The sequence below is a fragment of the Panthera leo genome, chromosome C1 (assembly GCF_018350215.1).
Source record: "Panthera leo isolate Ple1 chromosome C1, P.leo_Ple1_pat1.1, whole genome shotgun sequence".
In the NCBI taxonomy this organism is placed as follows: Eukaryota; Metazoa; Chordata; class Mammalia; order Carnivora; family Felidae; genus Panthera; species Panthera leo.
In genome coordinates this window covers 157,758,043-157,777,864 of record NC_056686.1, presented here as the reverse complement: position 1 = coordinate 157,777,864, position 19,822 = coordinate 157,758,043, and the positions used below count along the sequence as shown (strand labels likewise).

Genomic DNA, 19,822 nt, shown 5'->3' with positions numbered 1-19,822 from the left:
TCAGATCCTACACCAAAAGGGAGTTACCCCTGGGATATAAGGATGGTTCAAAATACGCAAATTAATCAATGTAACACCACATTAACAGAATGATGGATAAAAATCATACAATAATCTCAACAGATGCAGAAAAAGTATGTGACAAAAATCAACATCTGTTGCATGATAAAAACTCCACAAGAGTGTTATGCTAAGTGAAATAAGCCATACAGAGAAAGACAGATACCATATGGTTTCACTCTTATGTGGATCCTGAGAAACTTAACAGGAACCCATGGGGGAGGGGAAGGAAAAAAAAAAGAGGTTAGAGTAGGAGAGAGCCAAAGCATAGGAGACTCTTAAAAACTGAGAACAAACTGAGGGCTGATGGAGGGTGGGAGGGAGGGGAGGGTGGGTGATGGGTACTGAGGAGGGCACCTGTTGGGATGAGCACTGGGTGTTGTATGGAAACCTATTTGACAATAAATTTCATATATTAAAAAAAAAAAAAAAACCTCCACAAACTGAGTACAGAGGAAATAAACTTCAACATAATAAAAGTTACATATGGCAAGCCCATAGCTAACCTCATACTAAATGGTGAAAAAATGAAAGCTTTCCTCTACAATCATGAACAAGATATGGATGCCTACTATCATCACTTCTACTCAACAAAGCACTAGAAGTCCTAATGACAACAACTAGGCAAGAACAAGAAATAAAAGGCATTCAAATCAGAAAGAAAAAAGTGAAATTATCTGTTTACAGATGACATATTATACATAGAAAACCCTAAAGACTGCACCAAAAAACGATTAGAATATTACTAGTATCACAGGATACAAATCAACATACAAAAATCAATTGCATTTTTATATTCTAACAATGAATTATATGCAAGTAAAATGGAAAAAAAAATCTCATTTACAGTAGTAGCAATAAGATATGTAGAAATAAATTTAACAAAGGAGGTGAAAGATTTGTGCACTGAAAACTATAAAATACTGTTGAAAGAAATTGAAGACACAAATAAATGGAAATATATCCCATGTTCATGGACAGGAAGAATTAATATTGTTAAAATGTCCATACTAGGGGCACCTGGGTGGCTCAGTCGGTTGAGTGTCCGACTTCAATTCAGGTCATGATCTCGTGGTCCGTGAGTTCGAGCCCTGCGTCGGGCTCTGTGCTGACCGCTCAGAGCCTGGAGCCTGTTTCAGATTCTGTGTCTCCCTCTCTCTGACCCTCCCCCGTTCATGCTCTGTCTCTCTCCGTCTCAAAAATAAATAAACGCTAAAAAAAAAATTTTTTTTTAAATAAAATAAAATGTCCATACTAGACAAAGCAATTTATAGAATCAGTGTGACCCCTATCAAAATTCCAAAAGGGTTTTTCATAGAAATAGAAAAAAACATTTTGACATTTTTAAGACACTACACTTGACAACAGAATAATACACACTTTTTTCAAGTGCACATGGAACATTCACCAAGTTAGACCATATTCTGGGCTATGAAGGAAACCTTTAAAAAAAAAAGTTAACAATTTTATTTAGTTATTTATTTTTATTTTGAGAGAGAGATAGAATCCATGCTCAGCATACAGCCCAACATGGGGCTCAATCCCACAACCCTGGGATCATGACCTGAGCCAAAATCAAGAGTCAGACACTCAACTGACATAGCCACCCAGGTGCCCCAAAGTTAACAATTTTTAAAAAGTTGATATAGAAGTATGTTCTCTGACTATAACAGAATTCACCTAGAAATTATTAAAAAACAATCTTGGAAAATCCTCAAAACTTCTAAAAAATCTTTGGGCCAACAAGGAAGCTCTGGAAAACAGAAAATAGTGTGACTTGAATAAAAATAAAAACATTAAAATTTGTGGGATTCCTCTAAAAATGTACATAGAAATTTATAGTATCACTGACATTAGAAAAAGTCACAAAGCATTGATCTAAAAATGCCACCTTAAAAAAATCAAAAAGAAATGACAAAATTAAACCCAAACAAGAAGGAAGACAATAATAACGAGCACATATCAGTGAAATAAAGAACAGATGGGGGGGAAAAAAGAGACAGAGAAATCAATAAAACCAAAAGCTGATTTCATGAAAAGGGCAACACAAATGAAAATTTTTGTTTGCTCAGAAAATTCTATTTAGATGAAATGGACAAATTCTTTGAAAGATTAAAACTGCCAAACTGTACATAAGAAAAAAAAAAAAAAAGTAACCTGAATAAGTACTACATCATTAAAGAAACTGGGGCGCCTGGGTGGCTCTGTCGGTCAGGCATCCGACTTCAGCTCAGGTCATGATCTCATGGTTCATGAGTTCAAGCCCCGTGTGGGGCTTGTCACTGGCAGCAGAGTCCACTTCAGATCCTCCATCTCCCTCTCTCTGCTCTTCTCCAGCTTGCACTCTCTCTCTCCAAAATAAATAAACTTAATAAAAAAAAAATTAAATTTTTACTTAAAAAAGCTTCCAACAGTAAATACTCTAAACTTATTATTGTTTCACTGTCCAACTCCACCAAACATTTGAGGGAGAAATAGTTATATTCTTCATAAACCCTTAAAAATATATACATAGAAGAAGAAAACCTTCCTTCATCTTACATAAGTAGCGTTACCTTGATACCAAAATCAGACAAAGATATTACCAAAGAAGAAAACAAACATATGACAAAAGAAGTCCAATATTCCTCTTGAACACAGAAACAAAAATCCTCACATCAAAATACTAGCAATTGGAATCTAGCAATATGTAAAAAAAGACATGCATCATGACCAAATACAGTTTATTCTAGGAATGCAAGACTGGTTCAATATTCAAAAATTATTCCATGTAATTCACCATATCTACAATTAAAAAGAAAAACCATACAATTATCTCATTTGAAGCAAAAAATCACTTGACAAAATCCAACAACCCATTCATGATTTTTTAAAAAAATTTTTTCTCAGCAAACCAGGAACAGAAGAGAAATTCCTCAATCTGAAAAAAGACATCTACAAAATCTTATAGCTAACATCATATTTAATGATAAAAGGTTTACTTTTCCCTAACATCAGGAACAAGATAAGGATGTCCATATCTATCACTTCTGCTCAATAGTGTAATAGAGGTTCTGTTCCACGTAATCAGGAAAATGAATAAACAGCACTAAGATTTGAAAGGATGTAAAACTATATTCAGACTCAGCATACTCACCTACATAGAAAACCTAATGGAGTCTACAAAAAACTACTAGAATAAATACGTTTAGCAAGGTTCAAGATCAATATACAAAATTTACTTGGATTTCTATTTACTAGCAACAATCAGAAATTGAAATATTTTCAACTACCACTTATAATAGTATAAAAATATGAAACACTTAGTCATTTAAAAAATGTACAAGACGTGTTCACTGAAAGCTACAAAACATTGCTGAAAGAAATTAAAGAAGACCTTAAAAAATGAATAGATTTACTGTAAGTTGGAAGACTTAGTAATGTTAGGATGTCAGTTCTCCCCAAACTGATCTGCAGATACAACACAATCCCAGTCAAAATCTAAGCAGGCTTTCTTTCTTGTAGAAACTGATAGGTTTAATCCAAAATTCATACGGAAATGTAAAGTTACCCACAGTAACTTTGAAATTAAAAATACTAAAGTTGGAAAGTTGATACTATCTGATTTTACTACAATCTTACTACGGTAATCCAGAGAGTTTGGCTCTGGCATAAAAATAGAAAGTCCAGGGATGCCTGAGTGGCTCAGTCAGTTAAGCGCAGATCTTGATTTCAGCTCAGGTCATGATCTCACAGTTTGTGAGATAAAGCCCCACTTTGGGCTCCATGCTGACAGTGCACAGTGCCTGCTTCTAAATCTCTCTCTCCCTCTCTCTCTGCTCCTCCGCAGCTCGTGCTCTCTCTCTCTCTCAAAATAAATAAATAAAAACTGTAAAAAATTAAAAAAAAAACAAAAACAAACAGAAAGTCCAGAAACATCCACACATATATGGACAACTCTTTTTTTGACAAAGGTGCCAAAGCTATTCAATGAAGAAAGGACAGTATTTTCAACAACTGGATACCCATATGCAACAAAATGGACTTTGAGCCATACCTCATACCATATATAAAAATTAACTCAAAATTGATCATAGACCTAAACCTATAAAACTTCTAGAAGAAAATCTTGATGCCGAGTTAGGTAAATACTTCTTGATCTAACATCAAAGATAGGATCCAAAAGAGGCCAACACATTGATAAGTTGGACTTCACTGAAATTAAAAACCTCTGGTCTTCAAAAGATACTGTAAGTAGATAAGCCATAAACCAGGAAAAAATATTTGCAAATCATATACCTGAAAAATTACTTGTATCCACAATAAATAAGGAACTATATCAAAAGTTAATAATTAGAGGGGCACCTGGGTGGCTCAGTCAGTGGAGCATGCAACTCTTGATCGCAAGGCTGGGAGTTCAAGCCTCGTGTTGGAGCCTACTTTAAAAAATAAATTCATTAAATAAAATAAAATGGAAAAAAAAGTTAATAATTAGAAACAAAGGAAAAAAATAAACCAGTAAGAAAAAAATAGGCAAAATATTTGAGCCAATACCAAACAAAATATATCAATGGCAAAAAAGGACATGAAAAGATACTTTAAAAATTCATTAGCCATTAAGAAAATGCAAATTAATACTACAAGAAGACACCACTACATAGCTATTTGAAGAGCTGAAATTAAAAAGAATGACCAACAGCAAGTATTAGCAAGAATTCAGACGAACTGGAATTCTCACACATTGCTGATATAGACTGGAACATTCAATGGGAAAACATTTTGGAAGTTTCTTTAAAAGTTAGGGGTGCTTGGGTGGCTCAGTCAGCTTGGGAGCCTGCTTGGGATTCTGTGTCTCCATCTCTCTCTGACCCTCCCCAGCTGGCACTCTGTTTCTCTCTAAAATAAGTAAACATTAAAAGACATTTTTTTAATAAGTAAATAAAAGTTAAACATTATGCGATTAATGTACTGAATCATACACTGAAAAATAATTGAAATGTAAACTTTTATAATATATACAAAACCATACTAAAAAACTTTTTAATTTTTAAAAAATTAAACATAAATCTACAATATGATCCACTCAAAACATACTTAGGTATTTACCCAACAGATATGAAGTATCCCTATAAAGACTTGTTAATATCCATATAAAAACCTGAATACAAATGTCGATAGCAGCTTTATATGTAATAGCCCAACACTAGAAATGACTCAAATGTTCATTGGCAGATGAACAAATAAACAAACTGTGGTATATCCATACAGTGGAATGCTACTTATCAATAAAGAAATGAACTACACAACATGAATGAATCTCAAAATAATTATGTTGAAAGACAACAGATCAAAAACTATGTATACATATTATATAATTCCATTTATACAAAATTCTAGAAAATAAATCCATAAATAAATAAATCCATAGCAACAGAATATAGATAGGTGGTTGCTGGGGGACAGGGCACAGGAAAAAGCTGGAGGTAGGGATTAAAAAAGGCACCAGGAACTTCACTCATATGGGGACTTTAAGAGACAAAACAGATGAACATAAGGGAAGGGAAACAAAAATAATATAAGAACAGGGAGGGGGACAAAACAGAAGAGACTCATAAATATGGAGAACAAACTGAGGGTTATGGGAGGGGATGTAGGAGGCAGGGTTGCGCTAAATGGGTAAGGGACATTAAGGAATCTACTCCTGAAATCGTTGTTTCACTATATGCTAACTAATTTGGATGTATATTTTAAAAAATATGGATGTATATTTTTAAAAATAAAATAAAATAAAATAAAAAAAGGCACAAGGACCCTTTTGGGAATCATTGCTATGTTTACTATTTTGATTATGGTGATAGTTTTACAGGGGTATACATATTTGGCAACTTAAACGGTGGACTTTAAATGTGTACAATTTGTAATTATGCCTCCAACAAAGCTAATACCACAAAATGCCCTAAAATCATATGCAATTGCCGTATTCAAGCATTCCAATGCAATGCTCCAAAAAAAAGGCTTTGCTTCTTATGGCTCTGTCCACAAGACCATCAGTATAAATAGAATATTAATACGACATGCCAAAATGTTTCACAGTCCTGGGCAATTAATCACATAAAATGGGAATAATACCATTCTCTATATGTGTGTGTTATCCCATTTAATTTTTAAAAAATCTTGAAAATAAATAAATAAATTGAAGTAGGCATGTCAAACATCATTCCCATTGTACATGTGAGAAAAACTATAGCCAAGGAAAATTAAGTGATTTACCCAAAGACAAAAAGATAACAAATGTTGGAGGTACAACCCAAACATGGCCTTACAGGTAGAAATGTTCTCACAAATTCTAAACTAAAAGTTGCCAATTTCAAAGATACCCTGTCAAAAATGGGAGTTTTCTATAGATGACTGAGAAGCTAACTGGAGTTCTGTGATGATGAAAATATCACAGTTAATAAATCAGAACTATAACATACTCTTCCAAACCAGTATTCTAGGAAATTCTTCAATTACAGGGTGAGATTTCCAGAGATTCTTTCAAGAATATCTTCCATTAAACTGTCCCTACTTCTCCAAATAAAATCGCCTATGGGGCAGGGTATCTCAACCTGAGCAACGAATAAGGGTTAAAATTCCCTTAAGAAGTCAAAACCCCAAATCTAGGCTGCATGCTAGTTTGAGGTTCAAATTTACATTACTCATGTCGTATTGGAACTCCCCAAGCCAAATATTAATTTTTTTAATTGGCATTGGGATATCTGTGATATCTATGACAGCTGGCAGAACAAACAACAAACAAACCCAAACCACAAGGTATTCCCACAGCAAAAGCATTCCTACTTCACTCTACCACTGGACTTAAATACAAACACTAAAGAAGAGATTACATTCCAAAATTTCAAAAACAGAAAGAAACCATCCATCAACAGTCAGTAGGCACAATACACGGCAGGTTTGTTTTCCAAAAAATTTGAAAAATAGAACAAAAAATTCTGAAAACACACACACACACACACACACACACACACACACACACACAAATGTTTTTAAAATTACTACAAGCATAGAAGGAATTGAAACCCTAACTAAAGAATAAGACTTTGGGGGGCACCTGGGCAGCTCAGTCGGTTAAGCATCTGACTCTTGATTTCAGCTCAGGTCATCATCTCATACAGTTCATGAGTTCAAGCCCCACGCTGTCAGCATGGAGCCTGCTTGGGATTCTCTCTCCCTCTTTCTCTGCCCCTCCCCTGCTCTCGTGCACACATGTGCACACTCACACACGTGCGCGCTCTCTCTCTCTCTCAAAATAAACTTAAAAAAAAAAATGACTTTTTTTTTTAAGAAGGCCAAGTCAAAAGCAGATTTTCCTAGAGCTGAAAATTACATTTATTAAAAAAAAAAAAAATGTAATAGTCAAGCTAGACAGCAGATGAGATAGAGGTGAAGAAATTATCTAGAAGATAGATCTAGGAAATCACCCCCAATTCAGCCCAAAATAAGATAAATGAGTAGAAAATGAGTAAGCTCTAGGATTTAGAAGACAGAATGAGAAGATTCAACAAATATACTATAGCAATCCCAAAACAGAAATGAAACAATGGGAGAGACTTGAAATTCAAAGGGACAATGGTTGAGAATTTCCAGAAGCTATGAGACAAAAATCTTCATCTAGAACCAACCCAACAAATAGAGTCCCACCTAGACACAACATAGTGAAACTACAGATCACCAAAAAGTAAATCTTAAAAGCAACCAATAAATAAAGGAGATTACTTGCAAAGAAACAATTACACTGAAATACTTCTCAACAATAGAAACCAGAGGACAACAGAATAGTATCTTCAAAGTGCAAGGGAAAACAAATGTCAACTAAAATTCTCTACTCAGTTTAATATTATTAAGAGAGAGGTGCCTGAGGGTGCTCAGTCAGGTAAGCTTCCTACTTGGGCTCAGGTCATGATCTCACAGCTTGTGGGCTGAGCCCTGCGTTGTGCTCTGCACTGAAAACTCAGAGCCTGGAGCCTGCTTCAGATTCTGTGTCTTCCCTCTCGCTCCCCCTCCCCCTGCTCTCACTCTGTCTGTCTCTCTCTCTCTCTCTCTCAAAATAAATAAACTTAAAAAAAAATTGTTTTAACATTATTCAAGAAAGAAGGTGAGAACTACTCTAGCACTTGATTGCCTTATATTCTTTCATGCCTGTGAAGCTTTATGTATTCTGTTCCTTCTATCCACAATGTCATCCTTCACCTCCCAATCTCCCACCAGATCAAATTCTTTGTAAAGTTTTCTTTAACGTTCACTACTACACAGTAACAACAGAGGTGCCAGGAAGGAGCTTAGAACACAGGCTTTGGATATGGACAGAAACAAATGTGAATAAGAGCTGTGTAACTTTGCTCAAGTTGCTTCTCTGAGATAGTATTTTCTTATGTAGATGCTAATATCAATCCCTAGGACTTGCTGAAAATGTTAAATGAGATATATGTAAATTCCTGATATAAAGCAAGCACTCATTAATAAAATCTACAGATTGACTATTAGGGAAAAAAAATTTTGAGAAGGTTGAAGGTTGCTCAATAAAAAAACTCAATAGCATTTGAAAATGTTTACAATATAAAATATTACCAAAAAAGCAAAAAATGAGAAATTGGAAAAAATAATTTTTAAAAGGATACTACTTATAGTAGAAACAAAAATAAGGTAATGAGGAACAAATCTAACAAAAGATACACAACTTATGGACAAAATTACTTTACTGGAAGAAAAAACAATTACTCTCATGGATAGGCAGACTAAATACTATAAAGACAACAATATATGTATTCTAGTGTAAAGTATTCTACTGCATGATTAAACCATAGTTTACTAATCTCCTTGTTTCCAATTTTTCCCAATTTAAAACAGTATTATAATGAATATCCTTGTACATGTCTCCTTTTAAAATGTCCTCAAATTTAATATGATTCCAATCAATATCAGACAGAAATTTTCCACAGAATTTGACGTTACCCTGAAATTAAAATGAAAGAGTTAGGGACCAAGAATAGCCAAGTTTCTTTTTAAGAGTAATAATAAGGGAAATCCTGCCATATCAATAACTATTCTAATGTCACCATAATTAAAGCAGTATGATACTGTTGCCAGAGACATACCCATACAACAGAAAGCTTAGGACACATGTAGGAAATGGATATATGAGAGGTAGTGCTATAGATTGATGGAGGAAATAAAGATGTAAATATGAAATGCAAAACCTTAAATCTTTTAAAACAAAACATATAAGCATTTTTCTAAACAAAGATAGGACTGCTTTTAAAAGACACAAATAAAGGATGCCTGGATGGCTTAGCTGGTTGAGCATCCAACTCTTTATTTTGGCTCAGGTCATGATTTTCACAACCATAAGATCAAGCCCCGCATCGGGCTCTTGGAGCCTGCGTGGGATTCTCTCTCTCTCCCTTTCTCTCTGCCCCTTTCCACTGTCCCTCCTCTGCGCATATCCATTCTCTCTCTCAAAATAAAAATTTAAAAAAGAAACAAATAATACCAACTATAGAAGGAAAGTTACACTTTTAATTTAAAGCTTTTTTTTATAACACTATTGTGTATTACAAGAGGAAAAGACAAGCCACAGATTGAAAGATGAAATCAGGAATCCACATAACCAAGGATCAGGATCTAGAATATATATATATAGTAGTCTTAAAACTCAGTAAGATAAAACAAAAAAATAAATAAAAAATAAAAAACAGGCAAAGAATATGAACCAGCAATTCACAAAGGAAAAATTCAAATAGCCTAAAAGCATGAAAAAATGTTCAACTTTACCAGTAGTCAGGAAAGTTTTAAAAATTAAAAATTAAAATTTAAAACTTAAAATAAAATTTTAAATTAAAAAATTTTTAAATGTTTCTATCCAACACACACACACATTTTGTGTACATATATATGTATATATACAAGTATACATACATATACACATACACATATATGTACATATATATGTATAGATACACATACACACACACACACACACACACACACACACGAAGAACAACACACTCTATGACCTAGCAATTCCTCTCCCAGGAATCTATCCTAAAAATATTCTAGTATATCTACACAAAGAGACACATGCAAAAATGTTCACTGCAGCCCTGTGGAAACAATGCAAAAATGTAAAGCATCTAATGGTCTGGTAGCAAAATAATCAGCAAACCATGATCCAGTCATACCACAGAATGCTTAATGGTGGTTAGAAATGAATGAACTAATCCATATTAGTAACTTGGTAAGTGAAAAAGGCAAGCTGCAAAAAGATTCACGTAATATAAAATTTATGCAAAATTTTAACAGTAAAACAATCATACATTGCTTAGATGTAGTAGAAGTACAAAGCATGCATGGATATGACATGGGAATTTCAGGATAATGGTAACTCCTGAGGAGGGAAAGAGGAAGGAAGGGAGAAGAGGATGACCTTTAGTTCTTTGACCAGAAAAAGCTCTATAGCAAATAGGGCAAAAGGTTAACATCTATTAATCCCAGTGGTGAGTACAAAGGTATTTTTATATTATTTTTGTACCTTTCTGTGTATTAAAAATGTTTCATAGTTGAAAACAGTTTTAATGATTTTTATATAACATTAAAATGATTAGAAAAAATAATTACAATCTAATAAGTCTTCCAAATTGCTGTGTTGTAGTTAAACTTTACTACAATGAAGATGACTAGAGATTACACTTCCAGCTCAAGTAGAATCTTCTACACTAAGAATCTGTCTATACTATTTCTAGTAAATTAGCAATAAAAAAAAGTACACTGAACACAGAAAAGATAAAAAAATTCTTCAACTCTTCTTCCTCCAAGCTCTTGGATCATGAGGAGTGTCGTTGTTCCCTTGTTTGAGTTTGTGACCTGAATTAGATGGATATCGCTGTAGAGAAAATCCCAGATTCATAAGGAAGAAAATTTCACAAAGTAATCCATGTAAATGCATGGATACATACATAAATAATTTAGGAGATCAGCTCTAACACTCTCCCACAAAATCAATAAACACAAAATATGATATGATTAACCAAATTACTAAAACTCTAAATATGTGTGAGGTATAAACAAAAGAGGCCTTTATCATCAAATATTGAAAGTTGGTTATTTGGAGAGATATAACTTAGAAATGAAAAAAACTGTTACAATTCAGAAAATCAAATCCTACAATATGGTTTCACCCTGTACTTATGTTATAGGAGTGTTGTCCCTACAAATGAGCTGGACAGTGAAAGTAAAACGTGCCTCTGGACTTTGCAGGAGAAGGTTTAACATAAAAGTTCAAGGACAGGAATGTACATACAGTGAGTTAAACAAATGAGGATCCCACTGCAATGGAGATGATAAGGTTGGCAGTGCAGGCAGAGGCCAAATGTGAGTGTAGGTGATCCTTGAAATTTTAAAAGTAGTCTAGAAAAAGCTCTCACTAGAGTATGAAAGGAATACTACAATTAGAATATAGCCATTTTGCAAACCCTAATGAAAATATGGGTCTGGACAATAATAATCAGTAGTTACTACAATCTTTAACAAGATAGGTAACTTTATGGAGCGCCTGGGTGGCTCAGTCGGTTGAGCGTCCGACTTCGGCTCAGGTCATGATCTCGCAACTCGTGAGTTCAAGCCCTGCATTGGGCTCGGTGCTGACAGCTCAGAGCCTGGAGCCTGCTTCAGATTCTGTGTCTCCCTCTCTCTCTGCCTCAACCCACTCACATTCTGTCTCTGTCTCTCTCAAAAATAAACATTAAAAAAAAAATTTAAGATAGGTAACTTTATAACAAATGGATCACACTGACAAATTTAAGCCACAAGTTAATCCTAACATTAACTAAAGGAGAGACAAGGAAACGATCTGTAGCTCCTGATACAATGAATCAGGAAGTATAAAACACCATTATAAAGTTTCCTTGCCAAAACAAAACAACAACAAAAAAAACATAACCTAAAATTTGATCAAGACTCTAGATCCCAACTACTGGTTTACAGAAAATAATGGGCAGAGGAACAAGTTAAACATCACATCATAGAGATGCAATCAGTAATACTCAGAATGAAGGTTTCTTCAACTGCAGAGAACAAAAAAAGGGGGGGGGGATGGATTTAAGGGGGCTATAACATAGAAGAGTCCTAAGAGATACAACAACCAAACACAATATGAGGGCCTTGTTTGGATCCTAATTCTAAAGCAACTCTAAGAAATCATTCATGAAACTGGGAAAATCAGAACATTCACTGGATATTTGAAGACTTTAAAAATATCTGTGAATATTTTAGGTGTGGTAATGGTATTGTGGTTGTTCTTTTAATTGTGATAAAATATACATAAAATTTACCAATTTAACTTTTTTAATGTACAGTTCAGTAGTATTAAGTACATTCACATTGTTGTGCAGCCATCACCACAATCCATGTGTCTGAACTTCATTCCTAGCATGTGTCTGAACTTCATTCCTTTTAAAGGTTGAGTAACATTCCATCTTTTTTTTTTAAGTTTATTTATTATCTGAGAGAAAGAGCATGCATGCACGTAAGCAGGGGAGGGGCAGAGAGAGAGGGGGCTACAGAATCCCAAGCAGGCTCCACACTGACAGCTTGGGGCTGGATCCCAGGAACCATAAGATCATGACCTGAGTCAAAATCAAGAGTTAGATGCTTAAACCAACTGAGCCACCTAGGCACCCCAACATTCCATCTTATGTATAAACTACATTTTTGTTGACCCATTCATCTGTCAATGGACATTTGGGTTATGTTTTATTCTTATGAGTTTATTTTTATTATCTCTTTACGGAGATACATATTCACATATTCATAAATTAAATTATAAGATAACTGAGATTTGCTTCAAAGTACTCCAGTTTGGAAGGAAAGAGCAATGGAGGGAGGAATAATTAATTAAACAAGATACACTTCTCACTTAACAAAGACTGAAATACAGATAACACCATATACACTGGCCAAGACATAGGGAAACATGCTCTTTCATACATTGTCAGTGGGAGTGTAAATCCATGTCTTTGGAAGGTCTATCAAAGCTTAAAATATACACTTCTTTTAAGCAAGATATCACTTCTAAGAATTTATCCTCACCCATGTGTACACACATATATACAAGTAAGTGTATATAAGCATACTGACTGCAACAATGTTTATAATACTCTAAAACTGAAAACAATTTAAATGTCTACCAGTAGGGAAATGACAGCATAAATTAACAGGAAAAAAAATTAAAAATGCAATGAACTATAATTTAACTATAAAAAAAACAAAATAAAATGGTTCTATGTGCACTAATACGAGACCATGTGCAATAAATACAGTAAGGGGAAAAAAGCCTGGTACAGCAGAGTATGACACAATTCAACCAGACATTCACTGCTTCCATTTCTGGCACTGCCACAGACCAAATAACCTAAAAATTTCTCACAACAAAACATCTACAATTGCAGAGTAAATTATAACTAATACCTTTTAAATGTATAGCTAAGCTCAAAAGAAAATAAGGGAAATCTCTCACTGAGGAATGGGATGGAGGAAAGAGGAACCCTTACTTTTTACTTTATCCACTTACTTTTATGTTCTAACCAATATGTATTACTTTTGAAATTAAAAAAGAAGGAAATTAAACCTAAATCACTCTGGAAAAAAAAATGCTATGAATTTAATAATCAGTGCCACCTCCTGAATACCTAAACCAATGTAATCTTAGGGTAAATTTTCAGATACAACAAGCACTATTTTATCCAATTGAATTCAATTTATTTTATACAATTTACTAAGCATCTAGTAAGTGCATGAGATTATGCTGGCCTCTGATTAACTGCAAGATGAGATTCCTGTTTTTAAGGAGCTTAAAATGTGTAAGAAGAACAAGCAAGGAGGCAAAAAACAAAAAAATCTATAAATACAGGATAGAACATAAAAATGGTCATCATCTCATCAAAATTTGAGAACTAATTGTTTAAAATTCCAACTTCTGCTTAGCATCATCAGAACCCCAAACCAATCAGATATGATTTTAGATTTTTCATTACTTTTTTAAAATTTATCCATCCTTCAACCATTTGTGACAATGATGCATTTATTCATTAATGGCAAAATTACACTGTTATAATATAGTTATTAATATCTAGCTTCCACATTCCATAGCCTTTGTGATTTCATCCCACAAATGAATTCTCAGTTGTTTTCTTCCTTTGGTTTGTATACCTGTTAATATTACATTATATCTATAACACTAATCAAAAATAACTTAAATCTTCTCCCCATATTTCTATAATTATAAATTTGAAAATTAAATAGTAATATAGGTTGTGATGGATCCAAGCTTCTTCCCCATCTCCAATCATACAAAATCTTACCCAAAACAGACATTTGGGGAAAGGATTAAGGCACAGCAGGTTTTTCTCTCTTTTACTAAGAAAACAGGTACAGAGAAAAATAGAATACTTGCTTAAAAATTTATTGAACAATGGGATTTATAAATTTCTATGGCAGTTACAACTCCAAAACAACACGTCTTTAATTTTTAGCAATCTAACAGGGTTTTAAGAAATATCAAAACTGAGAAAACTGAGAAAAGTTAAATATATTCTGTCCATGCCAGGATAGTCCAGCTTTGCCCACCAGAAAAACTGCTATAATTTGTTGATGATTTCCAGTTCTGAAAAGGTTCCAGAGGCAGCCTTTTAACCTGCACTGTTGGCTAACATCACCTCTGTCTCTCCAGGCAGTAGATTAATTCTGTGTAGACTGGAATTATTCTTTCTAACCCAGAGCTGTAAAAATCTCAGAATATTTACATGGCCACAATACTTTTATTGTTTACCTTGGAATACCTTGAAATTGGACATGGCAGCTGCTAGCACATACAGCAACAGCTCTGCCTTTCAGATAGGCAACAGTAATTATTTAGTACTATGTATCAACTCATAAGAGCACTGCCTGTCTAGGAAAAATAATAAGAATCTACCAGATGTCAGCAAAGAAAGGCAAATGTTGTAAGATTAGGATGTGGACTATCTGACACAGTCAAATGCCCGAAAACCTGTATGAGTACCTTCAAAGAAACTCAGAGATCTTTCCACCCCAGCACTGAAGCATCACAATTACAGGTCAGACTTGCAACTCAATCAGATCAACTCGACAATTACTACCGTGTTCCAAACTTCAAGACAGAATCAATATTATTTCCTACTTTCACCTTGTTTAGGGGCATCCCAAATGCTAACCTAGTCTAACAAGTAAAAAATGTCTAAATAGGGGCACCTGGGTTGCTCAGTCGGTTAAGTCTCAGACTTCAGCTCAGGTCCATCAGGTCTATCATCAGACCATCAGGTCTATCATGGTCCATGAGCTCGAGCCCCGTGTCGGGCTCTGTGCTGACAGCTCAGAGGCTGGAGCCTGCTTCAGATTCTGTGTCTCCCTCTGTCTCTGCCCCTCCCCAGCTCATGCTCTGTCTTTCTGTCTCAAAAATAAATAAAAACATTAAAAAAAATTTTTTTAATTTTAAAAAAAGTCTGAATATCAGTAAAGGATTGTTCCAATTCCTGTTTTAAAATCCCTTTTAAATTTTTTTTCATTTTTAAAAAGAAAAATAAACAAAAGCTCAAATAGTAATGGCATATTAAAAAAAAAGAAAGAAAAAAAGACAAAACACAGTATAGAACAGAAGTACCAATAGGAATGCTATTTGTAGAGACAGTAGAGAGAAATGTTGAGTTGTGACTCTCTGCAGCCAGGATACCTAGCTTACTACCTGTATAATCCTAAACAAGTTTTTAAAACTCTGTGCCCCACCCTCCTCTTCTGTATCATGAGAATAATGACAGTAACAATCTCAGAACTGTTGGAGATTAAAAGAGTTACATAATGTAAAGCAGTTAATCTTTGACCACTGTTTACCAAACAGATGGATAAAAATCCAAAGTGTTAATTACACTTTTTTTTCTTTTTTTTTAACCTTTATTCGTTTTTGATAGAGAGAGACAAAGTGCACGCAGGAGAGGGGCAGAAAGAGAGAGAGAGAAAGAGAAAGAGACAGAGACAGAGACAGAGAGAGAGAGAGGACCAAAGCAGGCTCCAAGCTGTCAGCACAGAGCCAGATGCAGGGCTTGAACTCACGAACCATGAGATCATGACCAGAGCCCAACTCAGACACTTAACCGACTGAGCCAACCAGGAAAGTGTTAACAACACTCTTAAAGTAGAGTACTGATTTATGACATGGAAAGACCTCTTGGATAAGTGAAAAATGCAAGATGTATAGAACAGTGTATATAATATGTTACCTTTTACATAAAAGAAACTGAAACATCAAAATACATATTCATCCTTATTCGTTTTTTAAGCACTAGGAAAAGTAATAATGGTGGGAAGGAACTGGGCAGATAAAAGACAAGATAGGAGGGAAACTTCAAACCGTGTATGTTTTTATTTTTTTCTTTTGCTTTTTTAGCTATATGAACATTTTAGCTATTCATATATTAATTTTTTTAAGAATTTAATTTTTTAAATAGTTAAATATTTAAATATTTTTTTAACATTTCATTTTCTAGTTCTCAGATGTTGGCTGTGATTACTACTGCCGTTGTTGTTGTTGTTAGTAGTTGCAGTAGCAAGGTCAAAATACCTCCCTCCTGAAGTACTGCCTCTGCACAGAAGCCTCCTCTAACTTCCAGATTATTTAAAGAATTTATCATTTTCTACTCTACTTAAGCGGCTTAAGAGGTAGGTCAATGTCTTGTTCATCTTCGATATCCTAGGTGCCTTGCTTGCACCTGATAGATACAAAGGTTCTATAGTAACAGTAACCTACAAATACTCCAAAGGAGAAAACAGTGACCATTTCTAAAGGGATTATGCTCTATCATCAATTATAAAACCTGAAAAATTTTAAACTTGAATAACTGGGTTTGCTAACATCTTTTCAACTACCGCCCAGACAAAATGTCCTCTCTTGCATCAGGTTTCTTCTTTTCCCAGGACTTCCCCAGACATTGATATCGTGTCCCAAAACCAAGACAGTATACACGTACCAACTCGTTAGCTCACTGCAACCTCTGAAATGCCTTTTGTCCTAAGTCCCAACACCCTGGTACATTGCTGCTATCTAAAAAACATTTGTTGACTGTCCCTCTTTAGATAGAGGTTCGCATATTAGCGAGTGAATAAAGTGCCCTTTTAACTGGAGAAGACCTAACACTCGATTCCTAATTCGCTCAGTGTTTTGTTTGTTCTTCTGGTGTGTAGGATATTCTGTAACCGACTGTTCAGTAGCCCAATTCTAGATGTCATTCCAGCACACCAAATACTCCACTGACAGCTCAACAGTCACTTTTCATGCAGGCCCCTCCCCTTCCCTCCTCCCTCAACCTCACAAGCGCTAGAGCTCCTTCCCCGATACTGACAGACACACTGACAGTTCAGAAGTCCTTCTCCCCAAGCCGTTCTCCCCTGCAGCTGGCTGCAAGACCACCTCCCCGACTCTTACAATCCTGTGACCCAATTCCGTCCCTAATACCATCCCCCGCCCAGCCAATCCAAATCACATCAGTTTCTTCCCAAGAATCAGGCAGCTTTGAAGCCTTTCCCGATAAGTACACAACTGACAGCTTGACACCAGATTCCCCAGATTCCCCTTTCCTCCTTCCCCTCCTGCCCCACGCACTGGCTCTTCTGTCGCTACCACACACTCGCCCTGGCTTCCCCGAAAATTGAAAGCCTCATTCCGTAAACACGCGCTCGGCTCTCCCCGCTCCCCATTCCCTTTCCGCCGCTGACAGCTCACTCACCTCCATCCCCGTGTGGCTGCACCCTCCCCCACCCCCTTCCCGTGACAGCTCAGGGTCGGCTCCCAGCCTTCCGCACGCCCCAGGCCTCCCCAGACCCGGCTTGGGCCGCCGGCGTGCCCCCCGCCCCGGAGGGGGGCTCCACTCACCCACTCTCCCGCATCACGTTGCTGTCCCCGCAGTCACAGGCACCCCCAGCCTGGCTGCGAAACATGTTGAAGTCGTGTCCGGTGTGGTCGCCCTGGTGGAAGCACTCGGCGCACAGCGACATGCAGGGGGAGATGCCGCACGTCCGGCAGCGGTAGGCCACGAAGTTGGCTGTCCAGACCAGGCCGCAGAGCGCCGCGGGGTCGTAGGCCCGCACTGCTGCGCAGAACTCGTCGTAGCCTCCGCCGCCCGCCAGAAGGCACTTACACCACTCCAGGGCCTCCTCCTCGGCCGCCCCCGGACCGCCCCCGCCGCCGGCTGCCGCCGCCTCCTCGCCGTCCGCAGCCGCGGCCAGCGGCCGCTCGGCGCTCAGGACTCGCTCCAGCAGCGCTTGTAGCTCCTCAGCACCTGCCCTGTTGTCCGGCCGGCTAAGGGCCGCCTTCAGGTGCGCCGCGGTGGCCGCCTTGTCCAGGGCCAGCCCGGGCGCGGGCAGCTCGGGTTGGGGCGGCTGCGGCCCCCCGACGGCCGCCGCGGCCGCCGCCGCCATGATGAGAGCTCAGAATTTGGAGAGCCCAGGGCCGGCGGCTCCTCCCGGGAGGGTGGGGGAATTGACTGCTGCGATTGCTCGGCCCGCCCAACTCTCGCGATACCCCGGAGCTGCCGCGCACCTCCGTCCGCGTCCCCGCCCCTGCACACGCCCCCTCGGGCTGCGGGGCCTGCTCCCCGCCCCTCTCTCGTGGGACCTCGGGTGCTACTTCCCCCTCCTCTTGGTTTTCCAAGTTGAGAGCTACCGAAATAAAGGATCCGCCTTAAAAATGAATAAATAAGTAAATACGGGCCACTTTAATATGGACCACATGAAAAATCTTCATATGGACTTTTTTCTTCTGTATTTACCTGGACTGTGGAATTACACACGGCATCTTGCAGATGTACTTTAAGTATTTGCATTTCGTTTTACGATGTAGATTCCCATTGTTATTAATCCTTAATTACTACTGAATCACTATTACTATTAAAGCTAACTCCTAGTTTTCCCCCCTGAATCAGTTCTTACCCTCACGCTATTACCAAGTTAATCTTAAGTACATTTTTTAGGCGATTAAAGTACACTACATTCTTACTATCATATTCCTGTTCAAGATTTTCAGTGGGAAAAAAAAGCCAAGCTCCTTAAATCCTCTCTCAAAAACCCATCTTTCTGTCCTTATCTCCTGACACTACTCCAGGTTTGCCCTATGAAAGAGACCAATGGGACTGTTCACTGTTTTGTGAGCCTTTATCATTTCCTGCCTCTGGGGCTTTATTGCTTCTAGTTCCCACACTACTGTATTCCTCTCACTCACCCTACAAACCAATTCTAGCACAGTCTGCCCCTATAATTTATTTTCTTCAAAAGGATGGCTCTTCTTACTTGATGATATAACTTTTTTTTTTAACTCTACATCTAATCTGGGTCTGAACTTCGCACCTAGAGGTCTTAAAGAGTCCCATGCTCTACCAACTGAGCCAGCCAGACACTCCTTGATTAAACAACTTATTGCCCTTACTGTAAAATCTCATCTCCACCCCACTACTAATGGTAAATTTCTTTTTTTTTTTTTTTATTTCATTTTGAGAGAGACAGAGCTTGCGAGGGAGGGACAGAGAGAGGGAGACAGAGAATGCCAAGCAGGCTCCACACTGTCAGAGAAGAGCTTTACGTGGAGCTAGAGCTCACTAAACTGTGAGATCCTGACCTGAGCCTGCTTAACCAAGGCACCCCAAACTGGTAAATTTCTTCACTGCCAAAT

General features: G+C 37.1%; 1 protein-coding gene across 3 annotated transcripts in view; it reads right to left on the bottom strand.

Moving 5' to 3' along the window:
- Positions 1-18,623, bottom strand: part of UBR3 (ubiquitin protein ligase E3 component n-recognin 3) — a 235,953-nt gene extending 217,330 nt beyond the window's left edge. For all 3 annotated transcript variants that reach the window (XM_042949066.1, XM_042949067.1, XM_042949069.1), the window contains exon 1: positions 18,032-18,623. In XM_042949066.1, the coding sequence (XP_042805000.1) occupies positions 18,032-18,576 (545 nt within the window). In that variant the 5' untranslated portion in view covers positions 18,577-18,623. The remainder of the gene's footprint in view (positions 1-18,031) is intronic.
- Between the last annotated feature and the right edge of the window lie 1,199 nt (positions 18,624-19,822).